Source organism: Rhinoderma darwinii, chromosome 2 (assembly GCF_050947455.1).
Source record: "Rhinoderma darwinii isolate aRhiDar2 chromosome 2, aRhiDar2.hap1, whole genome shotgun sequence".
Lineage (NCBI taxonomy): Eukaryota > Metazoa > Chordata > Amphibia > Anura > Rhinodermatidae > Rhinoderma > Rhinoderma darwinii.
In genome coordinates, this window is record NC_134688.1 from 315,609,325 (window position 1) to 315,636,217 (window position 26,893).

At 47.2% G+C, this 26,893-nt stretch overlaps 1 protein-coding gene across 1 annotated transcript in view; it reads right to left on the reverse strand.

Moving 5' to 3' along the window:
- Positions 1-26,893, reverse strand: part of MYBPHL (myosin binding protein H like) — an 85,033-nt gene that overhangs the window by 27,420 nt on the left and 30,720 nt on the right. Inside the window, exons 4-5 of the mRNA XM_075851159.1 lie at positions 21,891-22,050; positions 5,677-5,813 (exon numbers count right to left, since the gene is read on the reverse strand). Coding sequence (XP_075707274.1) covers positions 5,677-5,813; positions 21,891-22,050 — 297 coding nt within the window. The remainder of the gene's footprint in view (positions 1-5,676; positions 5,814-21,890; positions 22,051-26,893) is intronic.

Here is a 26,893-nt window from a genome sequence, read left to right on the forward strand (position 1 = left end):
TGCAATGTCCCATAAACGAATATAGGTCCGTGCGAGGCGCGTGAAAATCATGCGCGTTGCACGGACGTATATCACGTTCGTCTGAATAAGCCCTAAGTGTGGAATGAACTCAGCCATGAGCCCGCTCCATACTTCCCTTAATGGCTGTCACGTACTTGTATGTGGCATGTCGTTAAGGCGTTAATTAGAATGAGTGTTAGGGTATGTTCACACGGAGTGTTTTGACCCGTTATTCGAGCTGTAAACGTCCCGAAAAACGGCTGAAAAATCGGAAGCAGAACGCCTCCAAACATCTGTCCATTGATTTAAATGGGAAAAATGTTGTTCTGGTCTGACGGGGCGTTTGGAAAAACAATGGTAGCGAAAAAGAAGTGCATGTCACTTCTTGGGACGTTTTTGGAGCCATTTTTCATTGACTCTATAGAAAAACAGCTCCAAAAACGGCTATCAAAAACGCGAGTTTGATTAAAAAACGTCTGAAAATCAGAAGCGGTTTTCCCTTCAAAACAGAGGTTTTTTGCTAAGCGTGTGAACATGCCCTAAGGCTGGGTTCACACGACCTATTTTCAGGCGTAAACGAGCCGTTTTACGCCTCGATTTATGCCTGAAAAGACGGCTTCAATACGTCGGCAAACATCTGCCCATTGCTTTCAATGGGTTTGCCGACGTACTGTGCCGACGACCTTTAATTTTACGCGTCGCTGTCAAAAGACGACGAGTAAAATGACTGCCTCGGCAAAGAAGTACAGGACACTTCTTGGGGTGTAAATTGAGCCGTTTTTCATTGACTTCAATGAAGAACAGCTCCAAATTACGGCCGTAATTGACGCCTCGCAAAACGCGAGTACGAGCAATTACGTCTGAAATGCAGGAGCTGTTTCCAGCCGTAATGGTCGATATCCAGCAATTTTTTGATTTTTCATTGTTGTTTTTTTCGTCCCCACCTTCCAAAAGACATAACTTTAGTTTTCCGTCGACACACGTGAGTACTTGTTTTTAACGGGACGAGTTGCATTTTTTTTTTACAGCACAATATAATGTACTATAAAACTGGAAAAAAAATGTTTGTGTGATGGAATGGGGAAAAAAAAACCTGTGAATCTTCAATTTTTTGGGTTTGTTTTTATAGCGTTCACTGTGTGTTAAAAACTACATGTTAACTTTATTTTGCATGTCAATACGATTATGGCAAAAACAAAATACCAAATTTATATTTTTTATATTTTCCTACTTTTACAAAGAAAAAAAAAACAATTGTTAAAAAAATTTGTTTTGTATAGCCATATTCTGAGGGCCATAATTTTTCAGATGATTGAGTGGTATGGGTCTTTCTATTTTGTGGGGTAAGCTGTAGTTTTTATTGGTACCATTTTGGGGTAAATTTTTGTGGGAGACCAAAATCAAGCAATACTGTAATTTTAAATGGTTTTTTTCTTTGTTTTTTTTAATGCATTCACCGTCCCGTTAAATAAGGTTATATTGTACTAATTCTGATTTTTACGGATGTGACCATATGTATTATGTATTGCTTTTTGAAAATAATGAGAACTTAATATTTTTTCTTGTACATAAAAAAACTTCTATTTAACAGTTTTTTACTTGAACTAGCGATTGTTGGATTGCTTGCCAATATATTGCAATACTTTTATTAGGCTGGGTTCACACTAAGTTTTTTGCAGGAGGAAATTCAGCTTTTCCTCTGCCTGCATGCCGATTTTCGCTGCGTATTTCGCTCGCGGCCATTGAGCGCAGCGGGCATAAAAACCCAGCGAAATACGCTTTCTCTGCCTCCCATTGATGTCAATGGGAGGTCAGAGGCGTAAACGCCAGAAGATAGGGCATGTCCCTTTCTACCGCGAGACGGTTTTACTGCTCGCGGGAAAAAGACGCCTCCGCCTCCCATTGAAATCAATGGCAGGCATTTTCGGGCCGTTTTTGACGGTTTTGCGGCGCGGTTTCCGCGTCAAAAAACTTGTCAAAAAACTCAGTGTGAACCAAGCTTTAGGGTATGTTCACAAGATCTATTTTTGGCTGTTTTTCGGGGCCATAAATGGCCAAAAAACGGCCGAAAAATCAGAAGTAGAACGCCTCCAAACATCTGTCCATTGATTTCAAGGGGAAAACGGCATTCTATTCCGACGGAGCGTTTTTAGCTGCGTATTTTACGCGTAAAAAAACGGCTGTGAAAAAGAAGTGCAGGTCACTTCTTGGGACGTTTTTGGAGGCGTTTTTCATTTACTCTATAGGTATGTTCACACGCAAACGCAAAATACGTCTGAAATTATGGAGCTGTTTTCAGGCGAAAACAGCTCCTGAATTTCAGACATTTTTGCAAGTACTCGCATTTTTCGCAACTTCCATTACGGATTTAATTGGAACTGTTTTTCAATAGTGTCAATGAAAAACGGCTCCAAAAAGTCCAAAGAAGTGACATGCACTTCTTTGACGCGGGCGTCTTTTTACACGCCGTCTTTCGACAGCGACGCGTAAAATTACACCTCGTCTGAACAGAACGTCGTAAAACCCATTGCAAGCAATGGGCAGATGTTTGCAGGCGTAATGGAGCCGTCTTTTCAGGCATAATTCGAGGCATAAAACCCCAGAATTACGCCTGATAATAGGTCATGTGAACATACCCTATCGAAAAAAGCTCCAAATATGGCCGTGAAAAACGCAGCGAAAACCGCGGGTGGCTTAAAAAAGTCTGAAAATCAGGAGCTGTTTTCCCTTGAAAACAAATCCGTATTTTGAGACGTTTTTGACTCTGCGTGTGAACATACCCTTACTGTTTTGTTTTTTTTTAAGCAGAAAGATAGCAGACCTAGGGCCTTCAACGTTAACAGAAAGAGGGGGCTTAGATGTCGCAGTCGATATTGGCATGTAAATAGTAAAACAAGCGGAATCTGAGTTCTCTCTGATCCTGCCTGTTGCAGTGGATTGGCGGCTGTAACATACAGCCAAGACCCGCTTAGTATGGAGTGAACTCAGCCCATGAGCCCGCTCCATACGCCCGTTTCCCAGCTATGACGTAACCCTATGTTAGATGTCGGCAAGGAGCTAATTTCCGTTATGGTGGTTTCGCAGGGAAATCGAATAATTAGGGTATGTTCACACAACTTCTTTTCAGCCGTTTTTCGGTCCGTAAACGCCCCAAAAAACAGCTGAAAATACGGAAGCTGAACTCCTCCAAACATCTGCCCATTGATTTCAATGGGAAAAATGGTGTTTCGCTCCGACTGGGCGTTATTTTTTACGCGGCCGTTTTTTAAAACGGCCGTGTAAGAAAACGCCCGTGAAAAAGAAGTGCATGTCATTCATTGACCCTATAGAAAAACAGCTCCAAAAACTTCCGTAAAAAACGCAGCGAAAAACGCGAGTTGCTTTAGGCTATGTTCACACACTAGACTAAAAACAACTGTAAAGTACGAAGCTGTTTTCAAAGGAAAACAGCCACTGAATGTCAGCCGTTTATGAAACCACAAACTTTTCTTGAGGAGTTTTTTGTGGCCGTTTTTGGAGCTGTTTTTCTAAATGAGTCAATGAAGAACGGCTCCAAAAACGGCTCAAGAAGTGACATGCTCTTCTTTTTTTAAGGGGCTTTTCTTTACGCCCCGTTGTTTAAAACGGCCACGTAAAAAACACTGTGTGGGGACGGAACGCAGTTTTTCCGATTTAAATCAATGGGCAGATGTTTGGAGGCGTTCAGCCCCTGTATTTTTTGGGGGGTTTACGGCCTAAAAAGGGCCGAAAATAGGTTGCTCAAAGATGCTTAGGATGGGGGCAGGCAAAGCAGTCAACAAATCTTGTCTAGAATATAGGTTACAGAAGGCTTTACGCCAAGATACTTTACAGTATAAACGGGAGCAGGGGTCCCCCGGAAGTGGAAACATTTTTCAGGACTCTTGCAACAAATATGGATTGTCCAAAGCGGAGAACCGCTTTGGACAATCCATATTTGTTGCAAGAGTCCTGAAAAATAGATGGGCCAGCACAATCGTCTATTGAAAAATCTATTGCGCTTTTATGCAATCGTAAATTTCGAAGCATCTTAAAGAACGGACAGAGAATGCCTACTAAGCTCTTATTGCTGCAAAATTGAATGAGCATATAGTCTGATTTATAGAAGTTATATGAAAAAAATAATAAAGTTATACCACTGACAATGTGTTGAATATAATTTCTTGTCAGTTTAATGGTATTGCAATTTAAAAAAAATACTTAGGGTAAGTTCACATTTACTTCAGAGCTTCATTCACAGATTCTGTCGGATTTGACTGAAAGAATAGCAGTCTTTCATATTGACTGACACCGCAACGGAGTCCAAAAACCCCATTTTAGGTCAATGGGGTGTGTCGGACGACAGTGGTATTTGTCGTACAACTGATCCGGTAGTAGGGCTGGGCGATTATGACCTAAATCATAATTACGATCAATTGAACATGTAACCTCGATTATGATTAGTGAACAATTATTTAGACCACACCCGTTTTTGCATACCACGCCCCCTATTTGCATGCTACGCCATTGAATTATTATTCCCTGAGCCTGCTGTATACAATATAAACCCTGACACTGCCCCCACACAGTATATTGCCCACTGTGCTCCCTGCACAGTATAATGTTCCATAGCTGCCCCCACACAGTATAATGCCCCTATAACTGCCTTCCATACAGTATAATGCCCCCATAACTGCCCTCCACACAGTATAATGCCCATAACTGCTCTACACAGAATAATGTTCCATAGCTGCCCCCACCCATTATAATAACCCCATAGCTGCCAACACAGTAGAATTCCGATATAACTGCCTTCCATACAGTATAATGCCCCACATAACTGCCCTCCACACAGTATAATGCCCAGATAACTGCCCCCACACAGTATAATGCCCCCAATGGTGCCTTATAAAATGCATACTCACCTGTTCCAACGACGAGTGGAGGAGATCCCTCTGCTCCTCTGGTCTGTGTGTCTCGGTGCAGACAGGTGAGATGACATCACTGTTTCCCTGCCTGTCTGCACTGAGCCGTGAGCGTACGACGATACAGCTACATCTTTTCAAGGGAAAACAGCTCCTGATTTTCAGACGATTTTAAGCCACTCTCGGTTTTTGCTGCGTTTTTTACAGCTCCAAAAACGGCTGAAGAAGTGACATGCACTTCTTTTTCGCGGATCTTTTTTTACGCGGTCGTTTTGAAAAACGCCCGCCTAAAAACCTCCCTGTCGGAACAGAACGCCTTTTTCCCATTGAAATCAATGGGCAGATGTTTGGAGGCCTTCTGCTTCCGATCTTTTGGCCGTTTTTCGGCCATTTACGGCCCGGAAAACGGCAGAAAATAAGCCGTGTGAACATACCCTGAATGGTAGAGCAGGGACTTTACTGCTCGCTGCTCTACCATTGGATTCAACTGTATCTGCGTCCTGGGGACAATGATACAGATGAAACAGGGAAAAAGTAATTGAGGAAACCGAAATGCACTAGAGTCAGTTAATTGCACTGAATTTTGGTTTTGGTTATTTTTCGATTAATTGCCCAGCCCTATTCGGTAGTGTGTATTTATAAATGAAAACCAGGATGCAATAGTTTTTGCATGCTAGTGAATAGTGCTAAATGGAAACATTTTAATATCAATAACACCAGCATACGTTATGTGCTGAAATTCTGATTTTCTTACCTTGGGACTGCCGCGTACACTACAAAAGAGTTTAGTAGTATATCCATTTGTTGTTGTCCTATCACTTAGGATCTGAGTAAACTTTGGAGCTTCTGCAAAATCACTTTCCTTATATTCGGGATTCTTGTAAATATTTTCTATTTAAATAGAAAAACAATTTGTGAGTTAAGGTAACTTTTGTGCCATTTAGGGCTCCTGCACACGACTGTCCCGTCAGTGATCCGTGGAAAAATAGGACATGTTCTTTATTTCCACTGATCGGAGAGTCTGGTCCATTTTCACAGACTTGATTCACCCGCTAAAGAGAATAGGTCCGTGAAAACTATCGGGTGCCACTCGTATGCCGTAAAAAAACGTCCTGAGTGGCACTTGGTCGTGTGCAAGAGCCCTTCGGTTGCATATAGACAAGTGTTGTAAAAAAAACCACTTACAAGTTTTACATCAGAGTTCAATGAGTGATTTGTGAGTGATAGCGTGTTCCGTGCGTCAGTTTTTAATGTCCATGTAGCATCAGTGATCATCAGTTTTTCACATCAGTGAAAAAAACAGCTTTTTTCAGCATCCTCTTTAGGTATGTTCACACGTCAGACTAAAAACGTCTGAAAATACGGAGCTGTTTTCAAAGGAAAACAGCTCCTGATTTTCAGAACTTTTTTTAAGCCACTTGCGATTTTCACTGCGTTTTTCACAACGTTTTTTACGGCAGTTTTTGGAGCTATTTTCAATAGAGTCAATGAAAAACATCTCCAAAAAAGTTCCAAGAAGTGTCCTGCACTTCTTTTTCGCAGCTGTTTTTTTTTCCGTGCCGTTTTTCAAAACGGCCGCGTAAAAAAACGCCCATCAGAACAGAACGCCGTTTTTCCCATTGCAATCAATGGGTAGATATTTGGAGGCATTCTGCTTCTGATTTTTCGGCTGTTTTTCGGCTGTTTACATACCCTAACAATTCAACAGTGGACAGCATCCATGTGATTTTTTTTTACTGACCTATTAACTTGAATGGGTGAGTCTAAAGCGAGAATCGGTCCGATCTAGTACATGGTGCAATTTTCTCTGCACGGACCAGTGGTCCGTGCGGAAAATTGGACAAGTCAATGGGCCCATTAACTTTAATGGATCAATGTCTTAACAATGGCAGCACACTGAGCCATAGAATTTAATGGGGCTGTTCAAACATCCGTTTTTTTTTCTCCACACAGTGTTTGTCCCCATTGCGATAAACTCACAGCACGTCATATTCTCGTCCATTTTTGCAGACCAGAATTGCCCATTTAAGTCTTTGGGTGCATGAAAAAAACATCCGTGTTTTTCACCCCATCAGTTGCTAAAGAGATGCAGTAAAAAAACAAGAGAAAAGTGTTTGCAGATGAGAAAAAGGGACAAGAAAAACTTGTGTGAATAAGGTCTTAGTGTATTAACAGAGACACATCAGCAAGTGCCCTAATATTTTAAATTGCTTTATAAAACACGGCATTACAGAATCCAAAAGGTTAGCATTCACCTAAAATAGTGCGATATGTTCCAGTTTTACACTTGTGGATTTTAGTAGGTAACAGTTGTAAGTACATAAGAACACACAGCCAGATATCTAAACCTGCCCTTGAACATCACATGGAATCCACCAAAGTAGCTACATTATCTGGCAGACATTGTGTGCCCCCACAGGACCTGATTAGACATCTGCCATTTCTGCCAATAGCAATGTGGCAGGCAACTGCCCACACAGTGCTTATTAATCATCAATTACGTCTAAGCTATCAAACAGGAGAAGAAGAGGAACAAGGTTGGTGGCCTGTATAAGCAGGTAGGAGGTAGCAAAACCATTCAACCAGGGGCGTAGCTAAAGGCTCATGGGCCCGGGTGCAAGAATTCAGCTTGGGCCCCCCTACCCCTCCCCAGCACCACCATCATCATCAGACCCCTGCGCGCTCCTATGCCCAGACGCCTTGCCCAACAGCCCCCATAGTATAATGCCCCCACACAGTTAATGCTCCCATAGCTGCCCCCACACAGTATAATGCCCCATAACGTATACTGCCCCCCATAATAGCCCCATACTGTATAATGCTCCCCATATCAGCCCCCCATACAGTATAATGCCCCCCCCCACAATATCAGCCCCCCCATACAGTATAATGCCCCTATATGTGCATAATTACTTACCTATCCCCGTTCCTTCGCCTCCTCCGGTGTGTACTATCTGTGACTCAGCGCAGGCAGGCTCGATGATGTCGCTACATCCCGCCTGCCTGCGTCGAGCCGCTCACGGCACAGGGAATGCTGGATCAAGGAGATGTCAGCTCCTTGCTCCAGCATTGATTGGAACCGGGACCTCGGCGGGTGACTCACGAACCCCCAGGGGGACGCGACCCACAGTGTAGGGATGTCACGATACCAAAATTTGGACTTCGATACCGATAATTCGTTTACTTTGCCAACAGTAATAAAAATTAAAAAAAAGTTCTTCCATTTTCTGATGTGAGGCACGAGGTGTGATGATGAATTTTGAATGTGCCTCACATTAATAGTAATTAACCCCATCATGTTTCTCAGTCATAATGAGTTAATATGTAAGGTACATGATGGGGTTAATTACTATTAATGTGAGGCACATGGAGGTTAAATTCATCATCGCACCTCGTGCCCCACAATTAGGCCCCATGCACATGACCGTAAATAACCTCCATTCACTTTCATTGAGCGCGGACACATTTCCATAGCACTACGGATGAGTGTCCGAGCCGTAGAAATGTTCCGAAAATTATCGAACATGTCCGTCCTTTTGCATTTTGCGGGCCGTTCTCCCATAATTTGTATGGGAGCACGGCCCGAAAATGCGGGTGGCAGTCGGCGGCCGGCCGTGCCCGCAATCGCGGGCCGTGATTGCGGGCACGGTCGTGTGAATGGGGCCTAAGTGATAGAAAGCAATTTTTATTTTATTTTTTTACAGAGTACACTTCATAAATGATGCAAAAAAATAGTAGTGCAGGTTATTACGGCCGCGCCAATACCGATTATGTGCATGTTTTATGTATTGAGACTTATTTTAATGTTTATTATAAAAAAGGTGTATGTGTATTTTTTTTATTTAACATTACTTTGTTTTGACTTTATTTTTAAACTTCAATGTACTGGCCTATAGCTATATACCAGTACATTAGCCTGTGTATGTATAGTACACAGGCAGTTGTTAGGACATACCTCAGTATGCCCTAACAACAGGAAATATGGTTGGACAGCCCTGGGGTCCTTCAATAGACCCTGGGCTGTCTGCCCATATATGGTATGTCCCTTAATCGCGTCACAGGAATTCCTTGTGACGCGATCCAGGGGCATCCCCCCTTCTCATTTTCCCCTGAATGCTGCAGTCAGCTTTGATCGCAGCATTCAGGAGAATAGCGGCGGAGATGAGCGGTTTCTCTGATCTCCGCCGTTATAGAGCAGGGCTGCGGCTGTGTAATACAGCCATTGCCCCGCTCCTGATATAAGTGCGCGCGCGGTCAGCATGAGGAGATGCGGCCGGCGCTGCACTAATGAGCGGCGGTTCAGGCATTGAGGACAGAACATGGGGGTGTTTTGTAGCGCGCCCACCATGTTCTGTCTTCAGTGCCGACGCTCATTAGTGCAGCGCCGGCCGCATCACATCATCCTGACGGCGCGCACATGTCAGGACTCAGGAGCGGGGCAGTGACTGTATTACACAGCCGCAGCCCCGCTCTCATACACTCATGTGTACTATACTGTATTGTGCAGTTTGCGGTGGAGGAGGGGGGGGGCTGTGATTTAACGCCCCCCCCTCTCCATCGCAAACAACACAATACATTACAAGGCATCACAACACATTACATTACAATACATAACGTTACAAGTCCTCCGCACCGACTCTTCTGCTCTGTCTGGAAGCCGTGTCACGTGACAACACGGTCACATGGTACACTAAGTGTACCATGTGACCGTAACCAGGAAGTGCCGGCTTCATGGCACAGAAGATTTAGTTAAAAAACATGCTGTATGGCAACGGGGGACCGTGGGCCCCCCAGGCTTAGGGGCCCGGTCGCAACTGCGACCGCTGCGACCCCTATAGCTACGCCACTGCATTCAACAGAGAAAACACTGACAGATACATTTCCCAAGTAGTCACAACAGGCAATCACAGCAGCCCACCACCTCTTTAGTAGTCACTGCAGGGCCCCCCTCAGAGTAATCTAGAAATCCCTTCTGCTACCTCTTTAGTAGTCAAAGCAGGACTAACTTTTCACAGCAGTCCACCCCCTTCATCAACACCCTCAAAGCCGGGGAGTTGCTAGGGTCTTAAAAGATCAGGGGCACAAGCCCCGAGACATATATTTACCCCCCCCCCTATGTAACACCACAGATATAACACAATGATTACTCTTTGAGTACAGATAATGTAGTAGATGTTACCTGCAGTCCTATGTAACACCACAGATAACACAGTGCTAAATCTCTGAGTACAGATAATGTAGTAGATGTTACCTGACAACGTATGTAACACCACAGATAACACACAGTGATAACTCTCTGAGTACAGATAATGTAGTAGATGTTACCTGCAGTCCTATGTAACACCACAGATAACACACAGTTATAACTCTCTGAGTGCAGATAACGTAGTAGTGTTACCTGCTGTCCTATGTAACACCACAGATAACACACTCTGATAACTATACCCACACAGGCACATAAACACACACAAAGACATTATATATATATATATTATCCAGTGCACCTCCAAACTGTAGATACACTTTAAAGAGATGTATAGGGGACAGCAGAGTATACAAGGGGCAGTAGCGTATATAAGGAGCAGTAGAGAATATAGGGGAAAGCAGAGTATATAGGGGTCCGAAGAGTATATATGGGACACAGAGTATATAAGGGGACAGCAGAGTATATAAGGGGACAGCAGAGTATATAAGGGGACAACAGATTATATAGGCGCAGCAGAGTATATAGGGGGCAACAGATTATATAGGTGCATCAGATTATATAGGGGACATCAGAGTGTATAGGGGCAGTAGAGTATATAGGGGACAGCAGAGTATATAGGGACAGCAAAGTAGATAAGGGGCAGCAGAGTATATAAGGGGACAGCAGAGTATATCGGGGCAGCAGAATATATCGGGGCAGTAGAGTATATAGTGGACAGCAGAGAATACAAGGGCAGCAAAGTAGATTAGGGGCAGCAGAGCAGATAAGGGGCAGCAAAGTAGATAAGGGGCAGCAGAGTAGATAAGGGGCAGCACAGATATCTAAATTGTATCTGTTCTACTTTAATATTGAACACACACACTTACAAAGAGACAAACACACACACACACACACACACACACACACACACACACACACACACACATCTACTGGAATATATACACACACAAACATATACTGTATATACACACCGACACACATAGACATTTACCATCTCCCCTTGCAGACAGGATCACAGGTTTCTTGCAGGACGGGCTGTGGGCAGAGCTTCCTCCTCTGCACCTCAGCTCCTGCTTACTCCGTGTGTGTAATGAGGAGCTGAGGACAGAACAGAGCTCAGTGGTGCCCCTACATGCTGGGAGGGTGCAGCACCCTGTGCACTGGTACAGGTCACGAACACCTAAGGCCAGCCCTGTCTTTAAAACGAAGGCTCCTATAGCTACACCGCTGGATACAATTGGATGCATTGTCTCAGCAGACAGTATCACACATGATAGTCTTAGATACATGGCCCCAGCAGACAGTATCACACATGATAGACTTAGGGCTCATTCAGACGAGCGTGATTCTCGTCCGTGTGCTGTGCGTTGAATCATGAGCTTAGTTACTGGCCCATGTGTGATACTGTCTGTTGGACCTTGTATCTAAGCCTACCACATGTTAGGCTTAGATACAGGGCCCCAGCAGACAGTAATCTTATACAGTATAAGATTACTGTCTGCTGGGATCCTATATCTAAGCCTGCCTTGTGGTAAGCTTAGATACATGGTCCAACAGACCATATTATACATGGGCCTTGTATCTAAGCCCATGTGTGATGCTGTCTGCAGGATCCCATCAGGCAGTAATGATGTTACCCTTATCCAGCTCGTGACGGCATGCGCAGCACACAGCATCAGGGCGTGAGAAGACGTCAGGACTTCCACTGCGCTCAGGAAGGATGGTAAGTAGAGATGAGCGAACCGGGACAACCGAACCCGGTTTCGGTCCGAACATTGGGAAAAGTTCGGTTCGCAGCGAATCCGGACTTCACCGGGTTCGGCCGAACACGTTTTGACTGAACCCGGTCAAAAATATTATACAAATCGGAAGCCACTTGTCTCTATCAATCACTTATAGAGAAAAGAGGCTGCTGATTAAAAATAAAATAAAAAGCATTTCATACGTACCCGGTCGTTGTCTTGGTGACGAGTCCCTCGTCTTCCTCCAGTCCGACCTTCTTTTGTGATGCGACAGCCTGTGATTGGCTGCAGAGGCCAAGGCAGCCTGTGATTGGCTGCAGAGGCCGCGGCAGCCTGTGATTGGCTGCAGCGGTCACATGGGCTGTAACGTCATCCAGGAAAGTCGGGCCGGATGTAGAGAGGGACGCGTCACCAAGGCTACGGCCGGGAGACCGGACTGGAGGAAGCAGAAAGTTCTCGATAAGTATGAACGTCTTTTTTTTTACAGGTTACTCTATATTCTGATCAGAATTCACTGTCCAGGGTGCTGAAACAGTTACTGCCGATCAGTTAACTCTTTCAGCACCCTGGACAGTGACTATTTACTGACGTCGCCTAGCAACGCTGCCGTAATGACGGGTGCACACATGTAGCCACCCGTCATTACGGGGCCTCATGCACACGACCGTAAAAATACCCGTTATTACGGGTCGTAATTACGACCCGAAACTGTTAGCCACGGGTACCTTCCCGTTTTCTCACGGGAAGGTGCCCGTGCCGTTAAAAAGATAGAAGATGTTCTATTTTTTTTATTTTACGGGCCGTGCTCCTATACTTTATAATGGGAGCACGGCTCGGAAAAACTACTGGCTGCCCGTGGCCGGCCGTGCTCATCTCCTGAAATACTCTATGCTGCCTTAAACTCTGTGGACAGGTCAGGATCCTGTTTCTTTTAAATGCTGCTGGGGAACCCGCTCGATCCACTATATAAGGCTGCGCTTGGGAATAAGTGCTTGGGAATAAGTGCTTGGGAATAAGTGACTTGGGCAGAAGAGGATGGAGGCGCAGCCTTATATAGTGGATCGAGCGGGTTCCCCAGCAGCATTTAAAAGAAACAGGATCCTGACCTGTCCACAGAGTTTAAGGCAGCACAGAGTATTTCAGGAGATGAGCGTGCGGATCTTGTGCGGGGTGGTGACTTGCCAATCATGTGATGGTGTTATTGAGGACAGGAGTGGAGGAGAGGTAACAGACTGAGAGCTACGTAATGGTAAGAGCAGAGTTCACAGCAGCACAGAGTATTTCAGGAGAGGAGTGTGCCGATTCTGTGCTGCTGTGAACTTGCTCTTACCATTACGTAGCTCTCAGTCCGTTACCTCTCCTCCACTCCTGTCCTCAATAACACCTTCACATGATTGGCAAGTCACCACCCCGCACAAGATCCGCAAGCTCATCTCCTGAAATACTCTGTGCTGCTGTGAACTCTGCTCTTACCATTACGTGGTGACTTGCCAATCATGTGAAGGTGTTATTGAGGACAGGAGTGGAGGAGAGGTAACAGACTGACAGCTACGTAATGGTAAGAGCAGAGTTCACAGCAGCACAGAATATTTCAGGAGAGGAGCGTGCAGATGTTGAGGAGTGTATGACGCTGAGAGGCCGCGGCAGCCTGTGATTGGCTGCAGAGGCCGCGGCTGCCTGTGATTGGCTGCAGAGGCCGCTCCAGCCTGTGATTGGCTGCAGAGGCGGTCACGTGAAGTGCGTGAACGCCACTACAGCCTGTGATTGGCTGCAGCGGCGACATGAATGAAACGTCATCGCTGGAGGCCAGACAGGAGGAATGTAAGTATGAACGTATTTTTTTTATTTTTTATTACATTAAAATTGTATTTTCCGCGCGCCGAGCATGGTACTGTCAAGGTTGCTGAAAGAGTTAGTGCAGCCCATTAACTCTTTCAGCACCCTGGACAGTACCATGCTCGGCGCACGGAAATTACAGGTTCGGTCAGAACTAGTTCGGTCCGAATCGAACTTTTTCGTGAAATTCGGCGAACTAGCCGAACCAAACTTTTCATAAGTTCGCTCATCTCTAATGGTAAGTATAGTGGTATTACTATAATAACAGGAGCCCGTGTATTTTATGACATAGGCCCCAGCTATTATAGTAAATTTCTATAGACGCGGTGCGGGGGCCGCGGCCCGGTCGCAATCGCGACTGCTGCGTCCCCTGTAACAGCAGAGATCTGGGGCTTGGGGCCCAGAGGTCTGGTGCTTGCGACGTCCCTGCCTCAAAGTGTAAAAAGTTTGGACCAGGCCAATACTTGAGCCGCACGGTTATAGCCTTAGGCACTCCTTGCCAATACTTAAACTAGCTAGGCAGGTTTGGTCCCATGCCAAGACAGTCTTGAATTGTTCACACATAGTTGCCGAAATGCCTCTTTGGTCTCACCCGGGTATGTCTCATTTCTGGGGTTTGCAGGACTCCGTGTTAGGGATCTGCCAGGTACTTCATCTAGGTATACTCCTGGGATTAATCAATCCACACCTGAGGCCAGACCTGTTCGCCTGACACCATCTCCCACCAACCAGGGTGGCAGGCTCAGGAGTGGGAGAGCCTATCGCGGCCTGGTCTGTCGGAGTTAGCTCCGCCCCCTGTCCTTTATTACTTGCCCTGTTCTCTCCCTCAGTGCTTGTAATTCTTTTGGATTCCTGGCCCCACTGCTGCTTGCTCCAGCCTGCTTCTGCCGTGCTTCTGCCTTGCTGCAGTTCTGCTTAAACCTGCTTTGCTTTGCCCCTGGCTTGCTTCTGTCTCCTTGCCCGCTTGGGTGTACTCACTTCGTCCTGGTCCTGACTGTCCGTTCGCCGCTCCGTTTCCTCGTGGCGTTCCGTGGCTACTGCCCCTTCCCTTGCATGTTCCCTGTTTGTTTTCCTGTGCACTTAGACAGCGTAGGGACCGCCGCCCAGTTGTACCTCGTCGCCTAGGGCGAGTCGTTGCAAGTAGGCAGGGACAGGGCGGTGGGTAGATTAGGGCTCACTTTCCCTTCACCTCCTTCCGGCCATTACATAATTACAAGCCCTTACCTAGTCTACCATTTCTCCTACGCTGACGCTATCATGGACCCCCTTGAGACCCTGGCCCAGCAGATGCAGGGCCTCTCCCTACAGGTCCAGGCCCTGGCCCAAAGGGTCAATCAGGGTGACGCTGCTTTAGTAGTACCCCTCACCTCACCTCTAGAACCCGACCTCAAGTTACCTGACCGGTTCTCAGGGGACCGTAAGACGTTTCTCTCCTTCCGGGAGAGTTGCAGACTGTATTTCCGCCTAAAGCCCCACTCCTCAGGTTCCGAGAACCAGCGGGTGGGTATCATCATATCCCGACTCCAGGAAGGGCCCCAAGAGTGGGCCTTCTCCTTGGCTCCTGACGCCCCTGAACTTTCCTCTGTTGATCGTTTTTTCTCTGCCCTCGGACTCATTTACGACGAGACTGACAGGACTGCTTTAGCCGAGAGTCAGCTGGTGACCTTACGTCAGGGTAGGAGACCGGTTGAGGAATACTGTTCTGATTTTAGGAAGTGGTGCGTAGCTTCTCAGTGGAACGATCCGGCCCTAAGGTGCCAGTTTAGGTTAGGATTATCTGACGCCCTGAAGGATCTGCTGGTTAGCTATCCCTCGTCTGACTCCCTTGACCAGGTTATGGCCCTAGCAGTACGACTTGACCGACGTCTCAGGGAACGTCAGCTAGAACGCTTCAGTGTGCTCCCCTCTGACTTTTCTGCGATCCCCCCCGAGGTCCCGTCTCCTCGCCCCTCCACGGAGGACTCGGAGGTACCTATGCAACTCGGGGCCTCCATGTCCCCTCGACAACGTAGGGAGTTTCGCAGAATGAATGGTCTCTGCTTCTACTGTGGGGACGACAAGCATCTACTGAACACCTGTCCCAGGCGCAAGAATAAGAAGCCGGAAAACTTCCGCGCCTAAGTGATCATCGGGGAGGTCACTTGGGCGCACAGGTATTTCCCGTTAATGTGAAACGCAATAAAATTTTGCTTCCCTTTCAGGTCTCGTTTGCTGGCCGGGCTGCCACGGGCAGTGCTTTCGTGGATTCAGGGTCATCTGCTAATATCATGTCTGCGGAATTTGCTATGTCTCTAAAGATGCCTTGTATTGATTTACCTTATCCTATCCCTGTAGTAGGAATCGACTCAACTCCCCTTGCTAATGGTTATTTTACTCAGCATACTCCTGTTTTTGAACTCCTTGTTGGCTCCATGCATTTGGAGCAGTGCTCTGTACTGGTGATGCAGGGATTATCGTCTGATCTGGTTTTAGGCCTTCCCTGGTTGCAGCTGCATAATCCCACGTTTGATTGGAATACTGGGGACCTTACCAAATGGGGTAATGAATGTCTTATGTCATGTCTTTCTGTTAACTCTATTTCTCCCCGGGAGGAGGTAAACACGCTTCCTGAGTTTGTTCAGGACTTCGCCGATGTGTTTTCTAAGGAGGCCTCCGAGGTGTTGCCCCCCCATAGAGATTACGATTGCGCTATCGATTTGGTGCCTGGTGCCAAGCTTCCTAAGGGGAGGATATTTAATCTTTCATGTCCTGAACGTAAAGCTATGAGGGAATATATCCAAGAATGCCTGGCCAAGAGTTTCATTCGCCCCTCGACTTCTCCTGTAGGTGCTGGCTTCTTCTTCGTGGGGAAGAAGGATGGTGGTCTTAGGCCATGCATTGATTATCGTAACCTGAATAAGGTCACCGTAAGGAACCAGTACCCACTTCCTTTGATTACGGATCTTTTTAATCAGGTTCAGGGAGCCCAATGGTTTTCTAAGTTCGATCTACGGGGGGCATATAACCTTATCCGCATCAAAGAGGGGGATGAGTGGAAAACTGCGTTCAACACACCCGAGGGTCATTTCGAATACCTGGTCATGCCCTTTGGGTTGTGTAATGCCCCTGCTGTCTTCCAGAATTTTATTAATGAAATCCTGAGAGAGTACCTGGGTAATTTTCTTGTTGTGTACCTTGATGACATACTGGTGTTTTCCATGGACTGGTCCTCCCACGTGGAGCATGTCAGGAAGGTGCTCCAGGTCCTTCGGGAGAATAATCTGTTTGCTAAGACTGAAAAATGTGTCTTTGGGGTACAGGAGATACCATTTTTAGGGCAAATCCTCACTCCTCATGAATTCCGCATGGACCCTGCCAAGGTTCAGGCTGTGGCGGAATGGGTCCAACCTGCCTCCCTTAAGGCGTTACAGTGTTTTTTAGGGTTCGCCAACTATTACAGGAGATTTATTGCCAACTTCTCGGTCGTCGCTAAGCCTCTTACGGACCTTACCCGCAAGGGTGCTGATGTCCTCCATTGGCCCCCTGAGGCCGTCCAGGCCTTTGAGACCCTCAAGAAGTGCTTTATCTCAGCCCCCGTGCTGATTCAGCCCAACCAAGAGGAGCCATTTATTGTGGAGGTTGACGCTTCCGAGGTGGGAGTGGGGGCCGTCTTGTCCCAGGGTACCAGCTCCCTCACCCATCTCCGCCCCTGTGCTTACTTCTCTAGGAAGTTTTCGCCCACGGAGAGTAACTATGATATTGGCAACCGCGAACTTCTAGCCATTAAATGGGCTTTTGAGGAGTGGCGGCACTTCCTGGAGGGGGCCAGACACCAGGTAACGGTCCTTACGGATCACAAGAATCTGGTTTTCCTAGAATCGGCCCGGAGGCTTAATCCTAGACAAGCTCGGTGGGCACTATTCTTTACCAGATTTAATTTCTTGGTTACCTATAGGGCTGGGTCCAAGAATATTAAGGCTGATGCTCTGTCACGTAGTTTCATGGCCAATCCTCCTTCTGAGAAGGATCCTGCTTGTATTTTACCCCCTGGTATAATCGTCTCTGCCACGGATTCTGATTTAGCTTCTGATATCGCGGCTGATCAGGGTGCAGCTCCCGGGAACGTTCCTGGGGACAAACTGTTTGTTCCCCTGCAATACCGGCTGAGGGTACTCAGGGAAAACCATGACTCCGCTCTATCTGGTCATCCTGGCATCTTGGGCACCAAACACCTCATTACCAGAAACTATTGGTGGCCTGGGTTGCCTAAAGACGTTAGGGCTTACGTCGCCGCTTGTGAGGTTTGCGCTAGGTCCAAAACCCCTAGGTCCCGACCTGCGGGCCTACTACGTTCCTTGCCCATTCCCCAGAGACCTTGGACCCATATCTCCATGGATTTTATCACCGATTTGCCTCCATCTCAGGGCAAGTCGGTGGTGTGGGTGGTAGTCGACCGCTTCAGCAAGATGTGCCACTTTGTGCCCCTTAAGAAGCTACCTAACGCCAAGACGTTAGCTTCTTTGTTTGTGAAACACATCCTGCGTCTCCATGGGGCCCCAGTCAATATCGTTTCTGACAGAGGGGTACAATTTGTTTCCTTATTTTGGAGAGCTTTTTGTAAAAAGTTGGAGATTGATCTGTCCTTCTCCTCTGCCTTCCATCCCGAAACTAATGGCCAAACGGAAAGGACCAACCAATCCCTGGAACAATATTTAAGGTGTTTCATCTCTGACTGTCAATTCGATTGGGTCTCATTCCTTCCCCTTGCTGAATTTTCCTTGAATAACCGGGTCAGTAACTCGTCAGGGGTCTCCCCGTTTTTCTGTAATTTCGGGTTTAACCCAAGATTCTCCTCCGTCTCCCCTGGTTGTTCCAATAATCCTGAGGTAGAGGATGTTCATCGGGAACTGTGCACCGTCTGGGCCCAGGTTCAGAAGAACCTAGCGGCGTCCCAGAGCGCACAAAAGATTCAGGCGGATAGTAGACGTTCTGCTAACCCCCGGTTTGTCGTCGGGGATTTGGTCTGGTTGTCGTCCAGGAACTTGCGCCTTAAGGTCCCGTCCAGGAAGTTTGCTCCCCGATTTATTGGACCTTATAAGATCATTGAAGTCCTCAACCCTGTATCCTTCCGTCTGGAGCTCCCCCCATCATTTCGCATACATGACGTCTTCCATGCCTCCCTCCTTAAACGCTGCTCCCCGTCCTGGTCCCCCTCGAGGATACCTCCTGTTCCCGTTCTCACCCCTGAGGGGGTGGAATTCGAGGTGGCCAAGATTATGGACAGTAGGATGGTCCAGGGCTCCCTCCAGTACCTGGTCCATTGGAGAGGATACGGGCCGGAGGAGAGGACTTGGGTACCTGCCCGTGATGTTCACGCTGGGGTATTGATCAGGAGGTTCCACCTTCTCTTCCCCACTAAACCGGGTCCCCTTAGTAAGGGTCCGGTGGCCCCTCATAAAAGGGGGAGTACTGTTAGGGATCTGCCAGGTACTTCATCTAGGTATACTCCTGGGATTAATCAATCCACACCTGAGGCCAGACCTGTTCGACTGACACCATCTCCCACCAACCAGGGTGGCAGGCTCAGGAGTGGGAGAGCCTATCGCGGCCTGGTCTGTCGGAGTTAGCTCCGCCCCCTGTCCTTTATTACTTGCCCTGTTCTCTCCCTCAGTGCTTGTAATTCTTTTGGATTCCTGGCCCCACTGCTGCTTGCTCCAGCCTGCTTCTGCCGTGCTTCTGCCTTGCTGCAGTTCTGATTAAACCTGCTTTGCTTTGCCCCTGGCTTGCTTCTGTCTCCTTGCCCGCTTGGGTGTACTCACTTCGTCCTGGTCCTGACTGTCCGTTCGCCGCTCCGTTTCCTCGTGGTGTTCCGTGGCTACTGCCCCTTCCCTTGCATGTTCCCTGTTTGTTTTCCTGTGCACTTAGACAGCGTAGGGACCGCCGCCCAGTTGTACCTCGTCGCCTAGGGCGAGTCGTTGCAAGTAGGCAGGGACAGGGCGGTGGGTAGATTAGGGCTCACTTTCCCTTCACCTCCTTCCGGCCATTACACTCCGCTTTTTGGATAGACCTGGGAGTAACAGAGGTGCAGAACCTGATTGATGATGAGGGACATACGTTATCTGCCAGAGAGATAGAGGATACCTTCCGGGTACCGGATAGAGATACATTTAGATGTGTCCAGATTAAGCACGCTTTGCATTCCGAGTTCAGGGAGGATCAGAGGTCTATTTCTTCACTGCCGCTTATAGGAATTCTGAGAACTCAGGGACCTAGGGGGATGGTATCGGTCCTATATACTTATCTTTTGTCTCAGAGGGTCGCTCACGCTGAGTTGTCGGTAGAGGTCGGATGGAGGGGTCTTATCCCTACATTATCCGCAGAGGATTGGGGGAGGCTGTGGGGTCGCATCTCGTGGTCTCGCCTGCAGCTAATGATAAACTGACGCAACTGTACATCATACACAGATGCTATATCACCCCTATCAGGCTATTTCGTATGGGACGGGCATCCAGCACACAATGCCTTAGCCGTTCTCAAGACCAGGCCGGTTTCGATCACATGATGTGGCTGTGCCCAGACATAGCAAATTTTTGGAATGAGGTAACACAACTGCTATCCGCAATTATGAATCGTTCGGTTCCGTGTGAACCCGGACTCTGTTTATTGGGGCTGCTGGACACAGGGGTCTGGACACATTATGAGGGAGCCTTCCTACGAGAAGCCCTGTTCTTAGCTAGGAAAGCGATAGCCATCCGTTTGGATGGGGGACACCTCTCCAGACGTCTCTCAATGGAAAAGACTAGTTAAAGAGGCTCTGTCACCAGATTTTGCAGCCCCTATCTGCTATTGCAGCAGATAGGCGCAGCAATGTAGATTACAGTAACGTTTTTATTTTTAAAAAACGAGCATTTTTGGCCAAGTTATGACCATTTTTGTAGTTATGCAAAGGAGGCTTGCAAAAGTCCAACTGGGTGTGTTTAAAAGTAAAAGTACAACTGGGCGTGTATTATGTGCGTACATCGGGGCGTTTTTAATACTGTTACTAGCTGGGCGCTCTGAAGAGAAGTATCATCCACTTCTCTTCAGAACGCCCAGCTTCTGGCAGTGCAGATCTGTGACGTCACTCACAGGTCCTGCATCGTGTCGGACACATCGGCACCAGAGGCTTCAGTTGATTCTGCAGCAGCATCGGCGTTAGCAGGTAAGTCGATGTAGCTACTTACCTGCAAACGCCGATGCTGCTGCAGAATCATCTGTAGCCTCTGGTGCCGATGTGTCCCCGCTCGTCTGACACGATGCAGGGCCTGTGAGTGACGTCACAGCGTGATCTCTCGAGAACACGCTGTGTCTGCACTGCCAGAAGCTGGGCGTTCTGAAGAGAAGTGGATGATACTTCTCATCAGAACGGCCAGCTAGTAAAAGTATTAAAAACGCCCCGATGTACGCACATAATACACGCCCACTTGGACTTTTACTTTTAAACACACCCACTTGGACTTTTGCAAGCCTCATTTGCATAACTACAAAAATGGTCATAACTTGGCCAAAAATGCTTGTTTTTAAAAATAAAAACGTTACTGTAATCTACATTGCAGCGCCTATCTGCTGCAATAGCAGATAGGGGCTGCAAAATCTGGTGACAGAGCCTCTTTAACTCTATTCTCCCATATGAAAATGTGGTGTATAAGCATAGAGGATGTCAACATAAGTTTCTGAAGATTTGGGGAGGGTGGTGTTCTTCACCTCTTGCCTCTTTCAGCGTGGGCGACCTTAGAGCTTCCTTACCACACAGTGTATTGGGGGAATGAGAGTCATTTGGCTTGATATTCTCTAACTCACTTGTTTTCCTTGAGCAAGGACACGCAATGAGAATGGACCTTGAATTTCTGTGCGATCACTTATACGTGGGACTCTGACCTGCCTGCGTGCATTGGTATTAAGGGGACTATTGCGACTCATTTCTATGTATTATGTGATATTGCTGATTACCATGTGAATTCGTTATATGCAGGACTGTTAATGTTATGTTCCCATGAATGGATTTTGTATGTAAAACTACAATAAACCGAGTTTAAAAAAAAAAAGTTTGGACCAATGCAGAGCAAAATAGTGTATGCTTATGATTTGGGATTGCAGATACATTTGTTTAAAAAACATAGGAATATTAAATATTAATTCAGTATAAACAATACAGTAATAACTCACCCGTTTTCTTAATAAAAGCACAATCTTTAGTAACTGCAGCTTTTTCGCTAAGGCCACACAAATTTTCAGCAAACACTCTGAAGTAGTAGGAATTTCCAATGATCAAGTCTGAAACAGTGCAGTTAGTTTGGCGATAATTTTCAAGAACAGTAAACCACTCCTAAAAAATGAAAATATTAAAAAAAAGGTGAAATTATATATATATTGTTTATTTTTCTGTTCTCAAAATATGTACAGTATGAATCCATTCTCTCCCAGTGTAAATGTACAACAGAAAATCAGCAGTGGATTCTCAAACTAACGTTGGTAAATCCGCACCTAAGGCTGGGTTCACACGACCACATTAACGTCCGTAATGGACGGACGTATTTCGGCCGGAAGTCCCGGACCGAACACAGTGCAGGGAGCCGGGCTCCTAGCATCATAGTTATGTACGATGCTAGGAGTCCCTGCCTCTCTGTGGAACTACTGTCCCGTACTGAAAACATGATTACAGTACGGGACAGTTGTCCTGCAGAGAGGCAGGGACTCCTAGCATCGTACATAACTATGATGCTAGGAGCCCGGCTCCCTGCAATGAGTTCGGTCCGGGACTTCCGGCCGAAATACGTCCGTCCATTACGGACGTTAATATGGTCGTGTGAACCCAGCCTCATAGTGCGTTTTTGCTGTGCATATTGCTGCATTTTTTTTTACTGCGCTTTTACCTGAAATTGACATGCTGTGGAATTGAAAGTCGCAGAACACTTCTCGCACGACTTCTTGTTTTTTTTTTCCCGCTGTTTGGGCATGAGATTTTCTAAATCTCAATCACATTGCTGCTACTGTGAGGGTATGTTCACACGCTGAGTTAAAACGTCTGAAAATAGGGAGCTGTTTTCAGAGGTTTTTTACGCCACTTCAGAGTTTTTTGCTGTTTTTTTTACGGCCGTTTTTGGAGCTCTTTTCAATAGAGTCTATGAAAAACGGCTCCAAAAACATCCCAAAAAGTGACCTGCACTTTTTCGCGGCCGTTTTTTTTACGCGGCCGTTTTTCAAAACGGCCGTGTAAAAGGACGGCCCATCAGAACAGAACGCCGTTTTTCCCATTTAAATCAAAGGGCAGATGTTTGGAGGCTTTCTGCCTCTGATTTTTTGGCCGTTTTTCGGGTGTTTATGGCCCGAAAATAGGCCGTGTGAACATACACTCAGTGTAAATGCTGCAAAATTTCCGCACAGGATTCCATTGCGGAAAGTCTGTAGCGTTTATGCTACGTGGGAACCCAGCCTAAGTGTTTAGACAGAGGTAGGGAGCTTCCTCTGTAAGCCAACATGCGCCCTCCCCCTGCATGACACAATAGAGGGATAACGATGGGTGGACTGCCATCTTACTACACCTATTGTAACGTTCGCGACCAAAGAATCCTCTCATGCCAGCACATGCGGCCGTCCTGGCCTGCAGTGACCACTAGGGTGCGCGCACAAGCTCAGTTCCAGCCTTAAAGGGCAAGCGCACACACATATTTAGAATTGTCTAATCACCCTGGACTATAAGAAGGGCCCTGCCCCTTCACTCATTGCCTGAGCGTTGTTGTGTTTACCTGTGTTAGTCTTGCAAATGATCCCTTAGTGTTTTTCAGTTCCCAGTGTTCCCGTTCCTTCTACCTGTATCCTGTATCCCGTGCTACCTTGTTCCTGTACCTTAGAGAGTTGGAGTCGTGTTGTGCCACCGATCACGTCTGCTGTGTTATACCACGCCTGGTGTCTGCTGCCAAGGTCCCATCCGAGCCTAACCATCGCTACTGTCTGAACTACCACAGGTACTCTTACTCGAACTATAGACTTTACTTGGTACACTGTGTGGCCAGCTGCTGTCCTGGTACGGCCCAGTGAGTCCACATACCCACAGATCGTGAGAGTACACTCAGGCCGTGGACCCCGCTGGTCAACCCAAGACCATGACGACATCACAAGTGATGCGGGCGGATATGCTAGACTTCCGGTCTCGACAGGACCAACTCCTCCAGGCATTCAATATTATTGCACATTGGCTGGATACTCAAGCTGCAGTTCCCCCTGCACCTGCTCCTATTGCCTCTGCTATTCCTCCTACTACACCTCCTGGCAGTACTGACCCCTCGACTACACCTCCTGGCAGTGCTCACCCCCGATTATTTTCTCTGCCACTACCTCATCGCTACGATGGAGACGTGAGGACCTGCAGAGGATTTCTGAACCAGTGCCAGATCCACTTCAGCCTGTATGCCAGAGCATTTTCTACTGACGGTGCAAGGGTCGCTTTCATCGTCTCTATCCTTACTAGCAAAGCCCTAGCATGAGCAAATCCCATCTGGGAGCGTCAGGGACCGGAGACCAGTGACTTCCAGGGGTTCCTACGGACATTTTGCATTTGTATTTGAGGATCCTGGATGGGTCTCGTCAGCAGCTGCATCCCTGCTGAATCTACGCCAGGGAGACACTTCCGTGGGCGAGTACGCTATTCACTTCCACATACTGGCAAGCTGTTATGGAACAACGAGGCCTTGGTGGCTACATTCTGGCAGGGACTGTCGTCCAAGATCAAGGACGAACTTGCCGCTCGTGATCTGCCATTTATCCTGGATGACCTCATCTTGCTTGCCACCCGGGTTGACATGAGACTCCAGGAACGATCTCAAGAGGTTCGTCGGGAGAGAGAACTCCCTCGGCTGGCCCCGACTTTCCAGCAATCCCTGTTGCCCTCGCCAGTTCGCCCACCTGAGGAACCTATGCAGGTGGACCGGCTTAAGTAATCCGTCCAGGAGAAACAACGCAGATGCACTTAGGCACTTTGTCTGTATTGCGGCCACGATGGCCATATTGTTCGTCTGTGCCCTAAAAAGCCAAAGAAACTCCAATGCCTAGGATTGGTTGGGGAGACAACCCTAGGCGATACAGCGCTGGATAAAAAACTCTCCTCAAAACTGTCCATCCCCGTGACCATAGTGTCCAGCGGGAAGACCCACCGGGTCTCTGCTTATCTGGATTCTGGATCCGCAGCCAATTTTATCCAGAGGGACCTAGTGGATCTCCTCCAGTTGCCCACATTTCCCCTGGAAACGTCTTTGGCTGTTGCCTCAGTGAACGGTCTTCCTCTGCCCGATCCAGTCGTATCTAAGACCAAACCACTAAGGTTCCAAGTTGGAGTTCTTCATTTAGAGCCAATTTCTTTCCTCGTACTGCCTAGGGCCATCAACGCTGTTGACAGTTGTCAATAGTTGGATAATAAATACAGATATATATGTGTTTTGAAAGTATCATGAGTAAGGCTTGGAGTAACTGCAACCATGAAAGCACATTCAGTGCTCTACATAGTGTATAAAATATATAAACCCAGGAGACATGTAATGTGTTCTACATAATATGCAAAGAGTCCCAGGTCTGAGTAGGCAATCAAAAGTAATAATTTGACCCCCAGACGAAGGCTCTCAGACGAAACATACGTCGGGTGTGATGCCAGACAGCACAAATCTATGGGTAAGTTGCTTATACTATATATCCACATATATTTGTTATGTAACCATTTGTTTTGGTCTGGTGCTGAATGCATCTTTACCTTCAAATGATTACTCAGACCTTTGCATATTATTTAGAACACATTACATGTCTCCTGGGTTTATATATTTTATACAATATGCAGGGGCGTAGCTAGGGGGTGGGGCAGGTGGGGCATGTGCCCCGGGCACAACATAGAGGGGGGCGCCAGCGACACCTTCTCCTGCACTATAATTGTACCTGTGTCTATAGGACACAGGTACAATTAGAAGCAATGAATGGTCGGGTACGTTCCGTGTCCGGCTATTCAGCGCTTTTGTACCAGTGAAGCGACATTGCGCTTCCGTCGATGAAAGGCGCGGATTGACAGGGAAAGTCATCCTGCCCAGCCAATCAGCGCCTTTCATAGACGCTTCGTTCAACCCCCAGGAGACCTGCGCAGAAGAGAACAGGTCTCCATTGCTGTCGGCCGGCGTGGGAGTGGGATTAAGGTGAGTTTGAATTGTTTGTTATTTTATTGTAATAAAAGTGTGTGACTTTATCTACATGGCGCTTTATCTACAGGGGGCTTTATCTACAGGGGGGGCTTTATCTACAGGGGGGGCTTTATCTACGGGGGGCTTTATCTATGGGGGGGCTTTATCTACGGGGGGCTCTATCTACAGGGGGGGCTATATACAGGGGTTGGCTATATACAGGGGTGGGCTATCTATGGAGCACTATATACAGGGGTGGGCTATATCTACAGGGGGGCTATATACAGGGGTGGGCTATCTATGGAGCACCATACACAGGGGTGGGCTATATATACAGGGGTGGGCTATCTATGGAGCACTATATACAGGGGTGGGCTATATCTACAGGTGGGCTATATACAGGGGTGGGCTATCTATGGAGCACTATATACAGGGGTGGCTATATCTACAGGGGGGCTATATACAGGGGTGGGCTATCTATGGAGCACCATATACAGGGGTGGGCTATAAATACAGGGGGGCTATATACAGGGGTGGGCTATCTATGGAGCACTATATACAGGGGTGGGCTATATCTACAGGGGGCTATATACAGGGGTGGGCTATCTATGGAGCACCATATACAGGGATGGGCTATAAATACAGGGGTGGGCTATCTATGGAGCACCATATACAGGGGTGGGCTATCTATGGAGCACTATATACAGGGGTGGGCTATATCTACAGGGGGGCTATATACAGGGGTGGGCTATATATGGAGCACCATATACAGGGGTGGGCTATATCTACAAGGGGGCTATATACAGGGGTGGGCTATCTATGGAGCACCATATACAGGGGTGGGCTATATATAGAGGGGGCTATATACAGGGGTGGACTATATATGGAGCACAATATACAGGGGTGGGCTATATCTACAGGGGGGCTATATACAGGGGTGGGCTATCAATGGAGCACTATATACAGGGGTGGGCTATATTTACCGGGGGGCTATATACAGGGGGGCTATATGTA